General features: G+C 35.8%; 1 protein-coding gene across 5 annotated transcripts in view; it reads right to left on the bottom strand.

Annotated features, from left to right (window-relative positions):
* The window catches only part of AKAP9 (A-kinase anchoring protein 9), a 117,713-nt gene that overhangs the window by 38,182 nt on the left and 60,419 nt on the right, over window positions 1-19,112 (bottom strand). For 4 of the 5 annotated variants that reach the window (XM_075705718.1, XM_075705715.1, XM_075705719.1 and 1 more), the window contains 5 exons: window positions 17,451-17,591; window positions 16,803-16,906; window positions 15,843-16,048; window positions 8,159-8,370; window positions 2,621-2,783 (listed from right to left, as the gene is read on the bottom strand). In XM_075705718.1, coding sequence (XP_075561833.1) covers window positions 2,621-2,783; window positions 8,159-8,370; window positions 15,843-16,048; window positions 16,803-16,906; window positions 17,451-17,591 — 826 coding nt within the window. Of the gene's footprint in view, window positions 1-2,620; window positions 2,784-4,935; window positions 5,182-8,158; window positions 8,371-15,842; window positions 16,049-16,802; window positions 16,907-17,450; window positions 17,592-19,112 lie in introns of those variants that run through there. The other variant, XM_075705720.1, reaches the window with a different exon arrangement.

The following is a 19,112-nucleotide window of genomic DNA, read 5'->3' as shown; positions in this document are numbered from 1 at the left end:
AGTGCATTGCTTAAGAGAAGAACCTAGTTAATTTTAGATTTTTTGCTCGTCTGGTGGTAACATTGTAAAAATAATAATAGAAGTCTGAAAACAAAAAATGGATAATAATTAGATCTCTTTCTGTGGGATGTCATCTTCAAATACAGTTATGCATGTATGCTTTGTAATAGACTCCTGCACAAATGGAAATGTATTTATTGTAAATGAAAAGGCAAGCTCATAGTTTTTAATGGAGAAACTGACTAAGCCAAAAAATACATACCCAGAAAGCAAAGCAACAGAGATAAGTTCATAAGAAAAACTTTAAGAAATAACATTAGTCTCTAGTATTATTTTTTTAAATGCTACTTGTAGGATTAAACCTATGCAGACAGCTCTGACATTATGATAGATTCCTACCTTTAAATAAAACTTAACATTAACCTCTCTGCTTTGTCCTAATGTATTAGTCTCTCTTACTTTATTATTGAAGATTTGTGAATAAAAATTCTATCAAGACAAAAACATAATCCTCCAAGGAAAGCAGCAACAGACATAAAAGCTGCCTACATTCTGAAATTCATCAATACTAAACAGTTTTGTAACTCGCATCTGTGCGTCGTGGTTTAGCCCCAGCCAGCAACTAAGCACCACGCAACCGCTCGCTCACTCCCCCTACCCCAATGGGATGGGGGAGAGAATCGAGGAGTAAGAGTGAGAAACACTCCTGGGTTGAGATAAGAACAGTTTACTAGTTGAAATAAAGTAAAATAGGAATGATAATAATGATAATAATGATAATAATATACAAATCAAGTGATGCACAATGCAATTGCTCACCACCCGCCGACCGATACTCAGACAGTTCCCGAGCAGCGATCGCTCCCCCCGGCCAACTCCCCCAGTTTCTATACTGAGCATGACGTCATATGGTATGGAATAGCCCTTTGGTCAGTTTGGATCAACTATTCTGGCTGTGCCCCCTCCCAGTTTCTTGTGCGCCTGGCAGAGCATGGGAAGCGGAAAAGCCCTTGACTAGCATCAGCAGTACTCAGCAACAACTAAAAACATCAGCATGTTATCAACATTCTTCTCATACTAAATGCAAAACACAGCACTATGCCCACTACTAGGAAGAAAATTAACTCTATCCCAGCTGAAACCAGGACACTGTGCAAGAATATAAATTCTCAGGTCATCTATATTCTGGTGGAAGAGTTCATCTTTTTTGCATGTTAAAATGTGTTCCATACAAGATTTTTCCACTCTTAATTTAATATGAAAAAAAAGTGATAATGCCTCTTTCAGATTTGAATCTATTCCCCCTGAAAACAGTTTTCCTCCTTTCTAGTTTTGCTAAAGCTATTGAAACGCTGCAGCCAGCACTGGTGCTGATGACACACACAATGTTTATGCTGTGTGAACTGACAGGCTGCCAAATGTCCCTTGCACTACTTTTAGACACAAAGCTTAGAAACCTGCACTACTTCTCAGGTTATGTGTGTCCCAGCTATTAGTAGTGTGTGAACTCATGTTGGATTATCTGACTACGTAAAAAGAAGAGGAGGAAGGCTGACAGGGTAGCATTCTCCAGGAATAACATTTGGCTATGAAACTTTACTCTGTGCTCCCACTTTGAAACAGGGAAGTCTGCTGAGCTTCAGAACTAACTAAAATATCTTTCTGCTGAATACTAGAGATCCTACCTATAGGGTAGGTGGGTTTTGCATCTTTTCCAGATGCTAATTACAAACAGATAATGGTAGAAATGCTAGGTAGAAACAAAACATTCATTTATGAAAACAATAAAGCTACTTCTAAAGAACAAATCAAGTGTCTGTCAGATTTGAACGTATTTTCCTGACGTCAGAAAAGATTATTAGATTTCCCCTGTTGTAACACCCTACAATTTTTAATTGCTTCCTTAATGCAATTGCAAATACACTTAAAAAGATCACTTCACAGTGCAAACTGAAACATATCACCATCGTATCATCAAATTCAGAGTGAAGGTTCTATGTTTTTATCCATGTTTGTGTGGAACTAAATCAAGGTCAAGAGGCAGCAGGCACAAACTGAAATATGGGAAACTGCATTTCAACATTAAAAAAAAAGGTGAAAAGGTGGGTTGGCTTTTTTTTTTTATTTCCCTTCTTTGATGGAGGTCAAACACTGGAACAGGTTGCCCAGAGAGGTTGTGCACATTCAAAAACTGGCTGGACACAGTCCTGGACAACCTACTCTACCTGACCCTGCTTTGAGCAGGGGGTTGGAATAGATGATCTCCAGAGATGCCTTCCAGCCTCAACTATTTATGATTTTATGATTCTAAGTTGTTAATATTTAAGCTTGTCTGCACAGACATGTTATGCTGAAATAAATTAATTTTGAGGATAACAACACATATACAACCTAATATTTTTAGTAAGTCAGACAATAATAAGTGAGACAAAGCTGGGAAACAGAATCACAGAGTTGTCAATGTTGGAAGGGACCTCCGGAGGTCATCTTGTCCATCACTATCCAGAAGGCTGATAACATTCTAAAATTTGCAAAGAAATTGATCTAATTTGCAATTTCTTTACCCAATTAATAGGTAAGTGAATGCAAATTCAACAGCTCATCAAAAAAAGCTACTCACCTTCAGCTTTACTAAGCTCCAAAGCCAACTGCTCTCTGGCTTTGGTTTCTTCATTAAGACGTTCTTGTAGTTCTTCCTGATACTTGATAAATTCTGTGGCCTCTTGTTGCTTTTTGAAGGACTCTCGCATGAGTTCTGTCTGAGTAATTTTAGCATGTTCAAGCTACCACAGGAAAAAATGACAGAAGTTAGATAAACCAAAGGTTTTCTGATAAATAACTATTCTGTCATTCCTATTTAATTAACAGTTGTTTTACAGTGTGATGTGAAGTCTCACATAAATTCACTGGACGTTTGATAAGATCTTCACTGAACACACATTCACAGACTACAACAGGAAGATTGACTCAGTACAAAAGTCTAAGCAAATAGGCTTTGTCAGTACAGTGAACTCAGTGAGCCACCTGGCTAAATCCGTTTCCTTGTTCTGGTGATTCCTGGTTTATCAGTTTACACTAGATTCACTTTTATTTACCTATGAGTTTTGTGCTAAATACGAGTAACCTACCACCCACCATATACTTAGAATGGCTAAAAAACATTGCATAAAACTGGCAGAAGTTTTGATATAAACTGACATAAGTGGTGCTTCATCTCTTTTCCTCCTTAAGATGAAGATAAATGAGAACACCAGGAAAACATGAATTTTGAATATATTGCACTTTTCAACTAACAAGGCAGTAAGCAATGCTTCTTCCAACGGTGTCCACCTAACAGAATTAGTAAGGATATTTTTATTCTTCCCTGCTTGTCTGATGGGTTAATATTGAATGTGTACTACTACAGATGTAGTGCAATCTCACTATGTCACTAACCTAAACTACTGGAAAACCAGGACTGAAATGCATAAAATCGTGTACTTATTGCCCAGTTTAGACATACCCAAAGTGATAATTTCAAAAAGAATTAAAATTAGAATTACAAAAGCAAAATAGTAAAGAAGGAACATTAATGTTAGAAGTTTTGATTACACAAATGTTCATCTAAGATAACAGCAAACTGGAGTCAATTATCAAGATCTCTATTTCTCAACTGTTAACATTGACAGCCTACATCCACCTCTTTGAAGGTCACAAATACAAATTGTCAGAGCTGAACCAGGCATGAGTTCTTTGTGCGGCTTGTATTCAAAATAAGACAACTTATTTTGAATAAGAACAATGTCAAAAAATGAAGTAACACATATTTCCTGCTCCTTTCCTTTTTTTTTTTTCCTTTTCCTTTTTAATATTATGGATATTGGCAGATATTTGTAAAATAGTAGCATCTATGGTTTGCTACAGCTTCTATAAACATATTCTTTCTCAACTTCTTCAAAAATAAAAGCTTTCTCACCATCTCCAGCTAAGTTCATGAGTATGATCAGCTTGCTTTAAAATCTCAGAAAAAGGGTTAGGAACATTTCATAGAACATTGCACACAAAATTATCCACTTATAAATAAAATTACACTTTGAAAAGAATGTCTGAATAATCAATACATTCTCGTCTATAATACATTGAATTTAAATACTTGATTTCTTTTCCACAGCATTCCTTTTTAGATGGACATCATTAATGTGAACTATTTATTCAAACAGGAGTTAAAGAAAGGTATAAATACTGCAGTTGAACATCTGCACTGGTTTGAGACATTTTAAAAATCATAGAGTATTCTTACTTTATTCTTACATTTTGAAGTGCTTAATGAAAGACCCATCTCAGATAGAAGGGAAACATATGATAGGTTTACCGTACATAGACAACCATAAAAACGGCTTACTCAAATGCATCAAATACTCCACTAAAACTCAGAATAAAAGTTATTCTCCAGCTCTTTTCAGTAATAACTCAAGTTATTATTAAAAATATCACAGAGCAAAACCAAAAAAGCAGCACAAACATGAACATGATTTTTCAAGAACAAAAATTTCTTCATGGGATCACTGGAAGCCATTAGCAAGCTCGTGCTAGTTAATGTTACTAGTCAGTGCATGAAAGCTATAAAGGAAGAATTTTAACTGGCTGCAGCCCTCCCCAATGTAAGTTATTCACAGTGAGAAAAATGTAATGTAATAAGTAACACTGAAGTGCTTTAAAAAGGGATCTCAAATCTCTGTGATTCAATATATTTCTGTGTCTGCTAAATTTCTTTTCTTAGAAATGAACAGAGAGAACTGTATATTAAAGCTTTTTCAGTGCCCATTAAAAACTGTCTAGAAAAAAAGCCAGTACATAACTTCAACGACAGAGACAAGTTTATACCCTTTTGCACTGCATTCTCTTCTACTTAAGCTGGTTTAAAATACAATTGCTTTTAAAAACTTTTATACTTACTGAATAGGGAGGTGTAGGCAAGGAGATTTTAGAGACAACTTTTAAAATGTGCCCATTTTTTTTGTGGCTGAAGTGAAAAATTGAAGTATTTACAACTACAGAATTATTCTCATCCAAGCGTTCAGTAAAAGGAAAAGGATATGGTAAAGGCACACGAGATTCAATCTCACATGTATCTTCTTCTTGGCCTTCAGTCCACAAACCACTAAACAGATTAGATGCCCAGTAGGTGCAGTAAGAATCCATTCCAAAAAATATCACTGTTGCTGTCTTCTCAACCGCCACATGGGTATTTTGCACTAGGTAGGCTGTTTTTAGAAATTTCTAACAGGAATTTGCAACAAAATGTGTACATTTAGCAGTCTGAAGACACATATCAGCACTGTTGGTGACAAACCTACTCAGAATCAGCAGAAAGCCTCAGATCACATTCTCACGCAGAGTAATTCATGAGTGGATTAATCCAAAATAGAGAGAGGTGCAAGAAAACTTCGTATGGTCACTCCTAAAAATCCTTCTTAGATAAGTTTCACATGAAAAAACAACAGAAATCTTCCAATAGCAGCTGGCAGGTAATTTCCAAGGCAAGGAAGCATAATTTTGTTTTACCTGCACAGGTATGCTGCAGCAGACAAGCAAGCTAGCAGAACAGAAACTAAAAATGATTTTCCATCTCCACTATGGCAAATAAAAGAGAAATACAGATATATCATTATTTGCCTTCATCTTGGAGTTGATTCAACAGGAAGAACTTCCTCAAACTTTGCTAGTTTAAAGGCTTCCTGTTAGTATCTCCCAACCAAAAGAGTTCAGGGGAGTGGCCTGATTTATTTACCTATACATAACACCAGCAGGTGGAATTTGAACTAATACACCCACTATATGCCTTGCCTGCAAATATTCAAACCGCACTTCAGGTCTGAAAGTGTGTGTTCAGACAGGTCTCAAATAGTTACTTTGAAGATTTTGCCAGGTTTCTCTCATGCACTCTTTCAAGTTAATTTTAAGAGATGGGTACATGTCTGTATGCACAACACAACTGATTAAGAGGAAAGGTTAAAATCTTTTCTGCCTGTAATTAGTTTTAGATCATAAAATATTGCAGAGCAGAAAAAATAAAGTATTCAGTTCCTGAATATTTAAAAATAATTGTCAAGTCAACTACAAACCCTTGGTATATACAGGAACTCTATATAATCCAGTAAGTACACAACAGACATTGCAAAGCAGACAAGCTTGAACACTTGCAAAGATGTCAATATTTCTACTTAATACTGGGGGAAAATGTGTGAACAGATTATCATAGAATCATAGAATTGTTTAGGTTGGAAAAGACCTTTAAGATCATCCAGTCCAACCAAAAACCCAGGTATGATCATCAGGGATAAATCCATATTTGTATAATCCATATTAATGAAAAAAAAAAAGTGTGTGTATGTGTTTGAACCAAAACATAACTCTGTTGCTAGTATTGGCAAGGTCTCAGCTACAAAGCTATGAAGGAAAAATAAACTTTCTTGATTAATGGACAATAAATAAAAATAAGCCACTTGGAATACACTGACTACTTTCATTGGTATCATGAAAAGTAAATAGTTACTGCAAAAATATCAGTCACAAAAGTAAAATAATTTAGGGCTATGTATGAAACTACTGCATTTAAAGATCAGCAGTGAATGTTCAGAAAAAAGCATCATCAAGTGGAATAAATAATTTACAATATTTTATAATCGCAGCATGGGCTCTTAATTACTGTAAAACTTTGAAGTAGTTTTTCTTTCTCTGTATCATCTGCTGTTTAAATACAAGATTTCCTACAAATGCCTAACTATTTTTTTTAAGAACTCCATATATTGGAGTATCTGTGCATCCTTTTTCGTTATTATGTAATGCTAGGCCTGAAGCTGAAAAAAGACCTCAAAAAGCCAAATACCTCTTTTTAATTGAACTCATGCTCAAACAGAAGAGACCTGTTGCAGAATAAACGCAATGAAGAAACTTATTTACAAGATCTACCAGACTATTTGTTTTAGTAAGCCAGAGGGGGGGTTGCTGAATTTGTATTTAAATTACTTTTAACTTCAGTAAGTCACAAATTAGTCTTTTATCTTTTTCTTTTTTTAAAAAGAGTATCACTTCATTTTTGAAGTTTTTTTCAAAAGCAACAAGTACGTAAATGCTTAAAACTTTTAAAGTATTAGACAGCTGAATTTTCATATTACTTTCATCATCACAGATTTTTTTCTCCTTCATTTCCAGTAGTTATGATTTACACATTTTACACCCAGAGACAAGAAAGCAATTACTTTTTAAGTAATATCATTACTAGGTTGACTAATAGATGGGTCTGTAGCATAAAACACACTGTATCCTTTGAATTCTAGTCTCAAATAGATTAAAGGGCTGACTCTAAGGACTGAGGTCTTCAAGAGAGCTTAAAAAGTTACAGTGAGATACAGAGTATTTACTTTGATACCTTCAAGTTGAGATGTAACTAATCTAAAAGTAAAGCACAAGAGCAGTGTGATTTGAACTGACTGAGCTAGGTATATAGCTCCCGTTTCAATTAACGGGGAAGTACTCCAGAAAGCAGCTAACCACCTCCCACCATGCAAAGTACCCTGACAGCAAACAGAAAGGAGTACCCACCCATACACTGCCTCTTCTTTTGAGATTATTCATGAATCACATATCTCACATAAATACCGGAGAGCTGGAGTGCAGACTCCTTTTCTGATAGCAAGGTGGATATGTGCTTAACTGGCCATGTTTAAATCATAGTTGGAAGAGGCAGTAGGTGAGCTCCACCTTTTTGGCCAGTCAGTTGACTAAAATGTTTGTCAAGAGAACTGGGCACAGTTCCTCTTAATCCTCCTTCTTCACAAGGGCCAGCTCAATGTGCCCTGACACCTCCTGTCTTATCTCTGTATTGCAGTAGAATGCAGATGACCCATATGAGCAATGAAAGAGTGCCCTAGATCGATAAACATACCCAAACTCAGGCTTCCACTGCAGTCCAAAGCAGATTTCTAACACGAATCTAAATTCATCAATAAAGTCATGCTGGAGCAGACTTTTTTGGGTATTGGCACCTGAAGTATTGTTTCAGCTTTCAAAATGAGTCTACAGGTTTTAGGCTTATAAAAACACATTCATGGGAAAAATAAAGAAAAAAAAAAATTAGACACAAAATTCAAAATGCTTCACTATTAGATCACCCTACCTGATTTGAAGTTTCACTGATAGCTTCCAGAAGCTTTTCAACAGCCGCTTGTAGTCGAGAACTAATATTCAGAACGAGTTCTTCATTTTCAGGATCTATTTCCACTCCACTTTCTGCAAGATGTTGGCTCAGTAGTCCTTCATCTGTTGCTCCTGACCACATGTTAACATCATCATCTCCCATACTGCTACCATGATATGAGGAACAGGACTCTGGAAAAACAATAGTTACCTTTTCACACTGACTCTCAGCACTTCAAAACAGGAAAAACTGTACATCTGAGCTACAATTACAAAGACAAGTCATAAACCAATTAAAGTATTTGTACTGGTCACAAAGACAGGGAAATATTGCATACTAAAACTTACACAAACAAGATACACAATGTGTTAACTAAAACCAAGCAGAAGTGAAAGAGAAAAGGAGATACTAACAGGGAACATTTTAGACATCCTTTCAGTATGCTTTTGGGCTCTGAGGCTCATCTTCAAACCTTTGTTACTACCAGTAACCCCTACTACTTTGAATAACTTGCAATAATGACTTGCAAGATTGTCTTTACAATACAACCAGGTAAAAAGAAACCCAAACCCAGACTGTCAGTCCCTGTTTTACCAATGCCCAGCTATGCTAATGTGCACTAACACAAAACTGTTCAAGCTAGTGATTCAAAAGCACAGACTCAAGCGAGTAAAGGGAAAGATACGTACATACTTCAGACAACTTCTCAGGACAGACTAGAATACAGAACATCAAAATCCAGCACTATTATTAGTGATCTGAAAATTGATTAAGATGGGTAGCTGAACAAATCAAGTACAGTGCAGGGGGACTGTAACTGTCCCTACTGACGGGCCTCCTGGCACCTGCCTACTTCTCAATCTTCTTGAGGTCTGATTCAGTTTAAGGGCATTATCCATTCTGTCTGAAAAGCAGGAGACACAAAGTTTGCCTGTGGTATTAAACTGATAGCAATCCATCTAGAAAACAGTAAATTTGCCTTATTTAGAATTCAGGGCTGTATTTAAGCAAGACAAGTGACGACAAACTCCTGAGATGTTTTAAAATCACACTTTCAGTATGAAATAACAATACAGTAGTACATCACAATGGTATATAACTATTGTTAATACTGTGTTTTAGAAATGAAGAAGTGTTGTCATTAGGCTGTTAGATTTGAAACGTCAGAAATAAAAGCTACTGTGGAAAGCTTTTTAAAATGACAGTTTATTTTAATGAGATATATTTCTGAAATATACTTAAAATAAACTAAATGTTTGGGTGTTTTTTTTTTTTTTTAAACAATTCGATGTTTTTGCTTAAGGTTTTCTCAAAAAAATACCTTATTTTTGGGTAACAGCAGTATGACTAAACAACATAAGAATAGTTAATGCCTGTTTAGCAATAAAGTTGCAACACTGGATTATCTTTGAATTTAAGTTCCTGGTTACTCCATGAATTGTGACTGCTGAACCAGAACAGTTTGTTTAGTTACAGAAATAGAAATGAAATTATAATGGGTCAATTTCACAAGTTGCCTTTAAAAATGTAGTTAGTACTCTTGTTGGATAGAATTTCCATATACTTGCTCTTGCCTCTTAACCAGGCATGCAAATAACATTGGAAATACAATTCCTCCTGTTGATGTTGTTTGAACCTAGCAAGAAAGTCAGATTCTAGTTTTCAGGCTTGGTTTTAGGTTTTGTTAACAAGTTGCAACATGATCAATGACCTGATAAGTTACTATACTTTTATACCTGCAAGCATTCTGATAATAATATCTATGCATTTATTTCATTATGGATGCAGCTGTATATATGATCCATACACAACAAACTAATCTACAGCAATTTTAATTTAGAAAAGTCGTTTTGTTTGCTTTTATCCTGTAAGTGCTAAGATTTTTTAAATGCAGATGTATTTACTAATTTTCTTCCTTCTAGTTATATCATTACTGTTTCATATCTCCTTTTAGACATGTGGGATATAATGTTACAAATTCTTTTCACACTCCAAAGGGAAAAAAACAGAAGCACACTATATGCATGAATAGAATGAATAACCAGATGAATAGAATATACATTCACATGGCACCTTTCATCTACACAGGATTTCAAAGCACTTTCGAGTACTGCACTTTGGAACTTCAGTCACAAACTACTGTAGTGGAGTCACCCTAGCAGTGGCTGGCAGTCATTTTCTGCCAGCACACTGAATATTTGCAATAGGTTTGTATAGCATAAAGGCTTTCCCATAACATCCTAATATTCCACCCCCCTGCAGTGTAAGGAAGGCTGCAAAATGAACAATTTCACATCTTTTATTCAATAGCATTCTGATTTCTCACCACCCAAATTTGAGTTGGCTCTGGGTGTCTCAAAATACCAATAGTGATGTAGAAGCTTTAATATCCTCAGAGTAGAAAGGACCTTCATTTAAGATGGACATCCAGCAGCATAAGTATTTCCAAATGCGGTGCCAAAATATTGGTTAAAGACTGAGTTGAAGGAAAACATATTCCCTAGTGAGCCACCAACACACTTACTGCAGCACCTGACGTTCTTTGGAGGCCACCCATCTTAAGTACTGACCAGGTGACCCTGCTTAGCTTCAGAGATCTCACAAAATAAAAGCCCACAGTACAGTAGCACAGCTATAAACAAGATAAAACAATGACATATTAGTTACCACACAATCTAATTCTTTCTTGATGGAGTATAAATTATCTGTGTCATGTTCCTGTTTTCCTTCTCAGGCTTAACCCATAATTCATGTCCTATAACCCTTATATTTTAGTAAATTATTTGCTTGAGAGGTACAACTGAATTGTGCAATGATGACTGTACGTCAAATACAAAAATAAACATTATACAAAATAACTGCAGAAATGCGCAGTCTGTTACAAAATCATCTGAACTCTGGCTGTCTGGAAAGTTTTAGAGAAAAACTTAAACACATTTATGCCTGCTCAGAATGTAATTTTTTAAAAGCCAGGTCCAGAATACGTCTCTTACATTAACAGTATCACTAATATTATTACTTCTTCTTGCCAGTGACCAGAACAGTACAATTTGGCCTCCAGGAAATAATGACAGGATTTTAAACTCCTATTTTGCTTATGTCAGTTCTTTTGTAATTTGCTTCCATTTGTTCTGGATAAATACAAAATAAACCAATGTTAAAATATAAATTTTGTTATATGAAAAATCTAAGAACAAAACATCATAATTTACCTGAAATATAACTATAAAAAATGAGGAAAGAAAAAGAGCACTGTCACCTAAAGTATAATTTGGCACATGGAAATTTTACTACTCTCAAAGATAAAAAAGGAAAACCAAAAAGCATCAAACGTACACAAAACTTGTAATAATGCTCTTTATACTGTAGGGTTGGCAACTCAGATAGATGCCCATATTATAATTTCTACAAAGTGGCACTTAAGAACAGGCGTTCACGTTAAATGTCTTCCTAACTGCAAAGTGAAAATCTCTGTATCTTTTTCCCCTGAAAATGGCCTTAGTACGCAGCATCTTAGTATAGCATCTTTCCAGAGATTTTCAGTGGCAGAAACAAGAAATAGAAATGTTGTCAAGTCTTATTAACCACTCCTGGCAGTTGAATGCCTAACCCCCATTTTACTAATCCTTATAATGCTGTTCAATCTTCCACCCCAACAGAACTAAAATAAAATTCTCTGTCCCCCAATTTTTTTTCAGTTGACACAAAATAATAAATAGAATATAACTGGCCCAAGTAAAAATGTCTTCTCCTCATGTAAACTCTCTCCTTGTAACCAAAAAAACCCCAACAAAGGTTCATATTGTTTCCTTGCCACGAAGCTTGCAGCTCAGCACATCAGAGGTCATGGCCCGCTAAATCTTAAGAAAAGTGCTTAATTATACAGTGCTTATTCAGAAGTTTCAGATACAGAAGTTGTTTATGAGCTGCCAGCTGACATTTATGAAGCGATACATATTCTGCATCATGTAGAGCTAGCATCTCAGTTTACTCCTGGGATTCCACTGAGAAATTAAGGTTAGCGGTTACAATTTGAAAACAAACAAACAAAAAATCAGTTTTATGGCAGTTCAGTGTATAAAGCTATTTGCTACCTTGTTCCCGGAACACTGTTTGGAAACAAGGAGCTCAGAAAGCAGGTAAGAGGGTTAATGTTCAAGGAATGCCATAACCACACAGGCTTCTCCAGACCAACCCGCATTACCGCAGTCCCTCTACCCAAGGTACAACATCTGAGGCAGGAGAACAGCAACGCCTGCTGGCTCTGTCACAATGACTCCTGGCCCAAAGCTCCAGATGTAATTAACTCACCAGATTACTTTGCACAAATGCTGTTCACTTCCAATGATATGTTTTATGACTGAAATTTGAACTTTAGTCGCTCTACTAGAAATAAAATCATGCGTTAGCCAGTAACTTAGACAAGGTCCCAAATAAACCTCTATATGCTCTATAAATCAGGTTGCAGTTGTAAGCATGTGACCTTAATGATTCAGCTTTTTAAAATGCTGACACTCAGCAAAAACAGTAAGCTGAGTTTTGCTTGTCGATAAATATGGATTACATTCAGAAGGTCAGAGAGAATTCACTTTACTAAACACATCCTTTTTTCTACTTTATTATTAGATTTTACCGGTACAAATTTATTCCTACAAATTTCCTAAGTAATTAAAAAGCAAGATCTGTCTGGGTAGGTATTAGAAAATACAATAACATGCACAGGTTAAAATATAGAAGTAGTGTCTACCTATTTCTTACTTCCAGAAAACAATGAGGAAAAAATTTTAAAAGCTTATGTCCTCTCAGGCCATTCAGTGGAATTATAGGAAATGAATAACAACAGTCCTATTGCTGAAAACACTAATAGGATTTGTCATCTAATTCAATTTGAAGAAGGATCAAATACTTCAGCTAATGAAACAGTATGACTGCTACTATGGCTGTCTGACCCCAGTGGCAGAACTCTGTACACAGCAAGGGTGCTGCTCTATCATCTTGAAAGGAAAAAGAAGAGAACTGTGAATACAACCTGAGAGATACATTACAAACTATACATTCACCCATTATAGCCATTGTAAGCTTGGGTCTTCAACCCTCACTCTTTTCTTTGGTTTCTCCTCCTTTCATAATTATTTCTGAATGTAAGGAAACATGCAAAAAAGAATACTGGAGTGTATTTCAGTTCACAACTGGTATGTGAACAGCTCTATTCCAAAGGGGGCATTACAATAACATACAAACTGCTCTGTTACAGAAGAGTGAATCCTTACATGCCTCTTCAAAATACACTAACAGCAAACACAAGAGTTAAAACAGTCAACTTTCAGCACTAGCGGAATGGAATGCAGTTCTCTTGTATTTAAGAGAGCACTCTTTCACCAGAAGACTTCACAAGAAATTAACAATCCATTCCAATTACAGGGCTTGTTGTGCATTTAGACAGTAGTATTATGAAAGCTAGGCATGAGTCTATATTATACCCACCCTAAAATACCAAATAAAGCTACTCTTTTAACTGTGTTTTTCTACATAGTTTTAATGCAAGCAATCCATATTAAAAATTGTTAATGACAATAATTAGTGACAAATACAAGTATACACATTGCTGTGCAGGAGCAGGCAAAAAGCAAATGCATGTATTGTGCATTGTACATGCCTGTGCAGAGCAAACACCTATGAGAGCAGCAAAGGGCAACAATCATGTATTAGCGCTTTGTACATACAGTTATGTATTTATTGTCTGAGAAAAGGCAGCAAAATTCCTAGTAAATGAGAATGAGGGAGAAGAGCAACAGTATGTGTTCTGTAGACAGGCATGATATAACTATGAACTAGGTTCAGTGAATGGACTAGGTAACACCACAGTACACTTAACTGTGACAGCCCGTGATCGCTGCTTTCGTAACCAGAACATGTTTTTATTTCTTGGGGCAACGTATGTTGTGAAAACCCCAATGCTTTTCACACACCTCAGACTATACAAGGAGAACACAAGGAATACAAAGAATATTTATAAATTGCTGGTATTAATATAGAAAACATATTAAAAATGCAGTTTACATGAAATTTAAGATTATCTCAGAATACAAAAGGAGGTGGCAGTAAACTTCAGCCTGGTCATTGCTCCTTTTACCATATGGCTAGGACATTGCATGGAAAATAGTCGCCAACGGTTGAAGATACTTACTCTGAACTGCTTTAACATAAGCAAACTCTATTCATTTCCCACCCCAAAGTAAAGTGCAAGAATACTTCATTTTGAAAGAAGTGATTCCTTCAATGATAGTAGCAGATGTTCTCAATCTTTAAGGTCTCCTGGGCAAGTATCAAAAATTAAGGCCAGAAGCTTAGTTATCCAATCTAAAATTTGGGGGAAAAAAGGCAAAGCCTCAAAAGTCTGAGTTTTCAAAAAAAATTTTCCTCACAATTAAATACAGCGAAGTGTGCAGAAAACAAAAATTATGAGGTTTTTTTAATGAGACAGCAGTACTATACAGGCATAAAAGTGTTTTTAACTTGAAAAATTCAAGAATCCTTAGACTGCAGCTGTACACATTTCACTGCAGATAACCTTTTGAGAGAAGTCACTGTGCTACAAGTCATACATCCTTTCTTAACTTGCCCCAAGGCTTAATGTGACCTATCTTTAAAGCCAGAGGGAATCAATAATATTTAATAACCTACATCTTGAACGAAAGTTCTTCTTCATTTACCATTTGTATTATTACTCTGTAGTAGATTCTTTTTGAATAATGAAATGTACTATTTGACTTCCAGTTCTTTTTCTCATTCACGGTAGTTAAACTCCCAGACAAAACAAGATGTATGATGTGTTTTAGGCTGAACTGATCTGTTGCACATTGCCTCCCCATAAGACCCAGGATCAATGTACACATCCTTACACTAGCTTCTGTACCATTGGTACCTAAATGGCAATATGATAGAGCACCTATTCTTGCCCAAAAGAGAAATGAATGGACACTATCCTAGTACAATCACAGGAAATTAAACAGAGCCTGAGAAGGTTCTTAAGACACTGGTAAGCAATTAACTACAACATTAAAATGCTCCTTTAGGCTTGTGCCAACTAGCACTCCTCCAAACAGCTGATGGGCAAGGCTTGGCAGTTAGAAAGTTCCTGCAACTGTTTCCAAAAGGCTGTTTGCATGCAACCACCCTCTCTAGGAGGCTAAGGAAGCCAACAAGCATATATACAGGTTGTCCCATGCCAGCTGGCCAGAGTGACCATCAACGTCCCTACGTACATTAAGTACACTAGTAGACATATGGCCTTTGACACCAGTTCCCATTCCCCATATGTACAGAGGGAGGTGTAAAGTTGGTGCAAGATGCCATGGAGCTATGTTTCATTCTCTTTCTCTTCGCCTCCTTCAACAGGAATATATTTATTTTTGTATTTCTCAATCACTTTCCCATTCTGTAGCACACTTTACAACAGGACCCCAGATATGAGTCATAATGGGTTTGGGGCGTGACCCAGACAACTCCTGATATGTTGTCTCTTAAGCAGAGATGTCATATGTATTCAAATGACAAAAAAAGTTTATTTTTAATTAAAATTTCAAAACTAAGGTTATTTAAATATATAATAAAAGTATGCAAGTGCTACTTGTTATGAAATAGAAAACCATACAAGCAGTACCTTTTTCATATCCTACACGGATACAGGGTTTTACTGACTCCTCTGTCTCTGTGTCCCATCCAGCTGATTTGGAAGGCTGGACTTTCCCAGACCGATCCAGTAACCCGAGAACATGGCAACCAATTGTCTCCTCCATGGCCACAGTTGTCTTCACAACTTCTAAAAGAATCTTCATGAGTTTCTCATTAGCCTTCTGAAAAACATGCCTGCAGGACAGAAACTAATCAGTGCTTTGATTTTCCCCACCCCGCTTTCAAAGTGGTTTTTATCCCTTATACACCCTTGCAAGCAGGAAAGATTTGCAGCTGAAACAGGAAAACTAAGATTTCTTTTTAAAGACTAAAACCCACATCGTATACATAAACATTAAAAGCACATTTGTGTTAGCAGTCTGTTCTTTTTACAAAATATGTAAAAAGTCAAACTATTCATCAATATTTGTACTTTTATCTTGGTATTTTATCTAGTTATTCTTTTAACACAGAGGTCTACATTTGCCTGGGATTCATTATAAACTCACTCTTTTCTCAAAGTGACAATTAAAAAGATTGTTCGTCTACACAGATCAAAAAAGTTACAGAATAGTCACAAGGTATTATCAAATACAACAATTATATTCATATAATTTATATAAAAAATAAACGTATTTCATATATGTACATACAACAGGTATACAAATACACGTGTATAAATTATGTAAATGATTCTATGTGTGTAATATGGAAGCTGTAGTAAAATAGGTTAAGATTTGTCTCATCCTCTATGCCATTACACTGTTAGGCTTTATAAAAAATAAGACGTTGTTTAATCTAAAGTATGTAAACTTAGAAATACAGTTATCTAGAATAAAAAATGCCATTATTATCAGTCAGAATAAAGCTTATAAATGTTATTAATTTAACAACAAGAACATGATTCTCAACGTTTTTTAAAAAATGTTTTCTTAACAGTTCTAAGCACCTTTCTTTAGAAAGAAGAGCTGGAGATGTTTCATCAGGCTTTCTTCCTCCATCTTCATCCTCAAAGATCTGCTCTCTCACACCGTTTTGGTTTTCATTTTCATTCTGAGTAAGTTTTTGCAGAGGAAGAGAAGACAAAAAGGACAGAAATCCTATCATGCCAGAATCAACATATTCTTCTTATACTCAGTTGAACGTGGAATTTAATTAGATGTGTTTTGTTAATAAAACTTCTGCACCAAATTACAAATCAAGAAATACTCTTCCTACGTGGACAAATTAACTAAAACAGATATAAAAAGAAAACAGGAAATCCAAGGCAGGGCCTATTAGAAAGAACTTTGTTATGCTGATTAAACAGTCCTTGTACTTTCTGTTGGGTGTTACTATAGCAATATGAAAATGTGAGTTTACCTGAGCAAATAGCTATAGTAATAATCCCCACCTTCAAGCTGTTAAACTAGCTTCTGCTTACCTGAAGTAAAAAACTATGTCTACCAGTACCACCTCCTGATTCTTAAACCTGCTCTGTTCAAGCAATAACCAACATATTTTAGGAAAATATATTACATAAAAAGAGTAGGAGCGAAAAGGAATCTTACTGGTTTTACATGCCACAGCTGCCAAGAAAGTCAAAGTCCATACTTACCTCTGTCTGTGTGCTGTTGTTTTGTAGCTCACAAAACAGCCTCTCTTTTCCGGGTACAGAATGTTGTTTTAATGATTCCAGTTCTTCTAAAAGCATTCTCTCCCTCTCTGCAACCAGGCTGTCATTCTCCATTGAGACACGCTAAGAAAGAAGTGTTATAGAGGCACACACAATTTTTTAAGTTTCTGAGTATTAGTGAGTCCTGTCACTTCTAATTTTTTATGTATTTTGCACAATGAAATTTCAGTCCACTTCTTTAAATGGCTAGAAAGATACTGAAAGCTTTCTAGAATGGAATACAGCTAATAAATATTTTGGTATCTTACACCTTCTTTAAGGTTTTCACACAATATGTATGCTCTTTAGGAAGCACAATGGTCACAATGCAAACTGGAAGGTTAATTTCTAATATTACATGCTATAGAACATGTTTTACACAAGAAAAAAAGATGAAACTAAGTTCTCTTTATAAAAAGCCTACACACACTACTTTTTAGAAGAGCCAGAAGTGTTCATGGCTTAAACACAATAATACATTCCCATGTGGTTCTTATGGATAAACCATCCTTGGTGTTAAACATTGGAGAAAACCCAGCAGCGTAAGTTCTACTTAATGTTTTTCATCAGTTTCAGGAATTTGCAAACCCCCACAAAAGATGCAGTTGCAAACTGACAAAGAGGTAAAAGGAGAAAGGATGTATATATTGAAAGGAAAGATTATCAGGATAAATGATAGAAAGACACCTACAAAGCAGCTTAAAGAAAAAGACACCTGACATTGCTGGAAAAGACACCTAGATACAAGCGACTGGCTCTCTGGATTCCCCAGCTCCTTGAGCCCAAACTTAAACAGAACAAAAACCAGACTTGGATAAGGTCTGAAGGAACCTAAAGCTCCACCCCACAGTGAAATCAAAGAATTTTAGAATTCACTGATAACTATTTCTATGTGCATTTCCATAATGTTATATTGTTGAAATTAAATCAGAGCAAGACAAATTCTTCTGGATTCTGTTTGCTTTGTCCTTCAAGGGAAGGAATCCTTGAAGACAAGTCTATAAAAGACATTATTTTTGAAGACTTAATTATTAAGATAAATTAATGAGCTTCATTAGCATACCTACTATGGGCTTTGAATAGATGCAGAGTGACAGCAAGTTAAGTTTAAAAAGGCAAAGAAACAGTGGTGTTTCCCACCAAACCCCACAGATTTTGTTTCATTCCAACAGTCAGTAAGGACTTCTTCTCCCATGATTTAAAAAGAAAAAAAAAAAAATTTAAAAAAATATCTAACACACACTTGTAGGAAGCCACCGATACTATTCAAGTTCAGACCTCAAGTGGGGATGAGGAAAAATGAAGAATTCTATAGTATTTCTAGCCATCGCTAGTGGCTTCATTGATGTAAATAGATGCTAGCCTGCATCCTGCACAGGGCCATGTATCTGGAAGATTGTATGGTTTACAATGCATCTGCACTCACTCACTCTCTCTTCTGGCTTCTGTGCAGCACTGCAGGCTTTCTCCAGGTTTACAGAAGTCTAAATTGATCCATCACTGACTGAGCTCTGATTAAAGAAATATGCCTTTTATCGATATATGCATACACGTTTGCATATATACACACACAAATAGATGTGGGTGTGCGTGCGTGCATATAGT

This window comes from Pelecanus crispus, chromosome 2 (assembly GCF_030463565.1).
Source record: "Pelecanus crispus isolate bPelCri1 chromosome 2, bPelCri1.pri, whole genome shotgun sequence".
NCBI lineage: Eukaryota > Metazoa > Chordata > Aves > Pelecaniformes > Pelecanidae > Pelecanus > Pelecanus crispus.
Note: the sequence above shows the minus strand (reverse complement) of the source record. Positions and strands in the feature narration are given on the sequence as shown.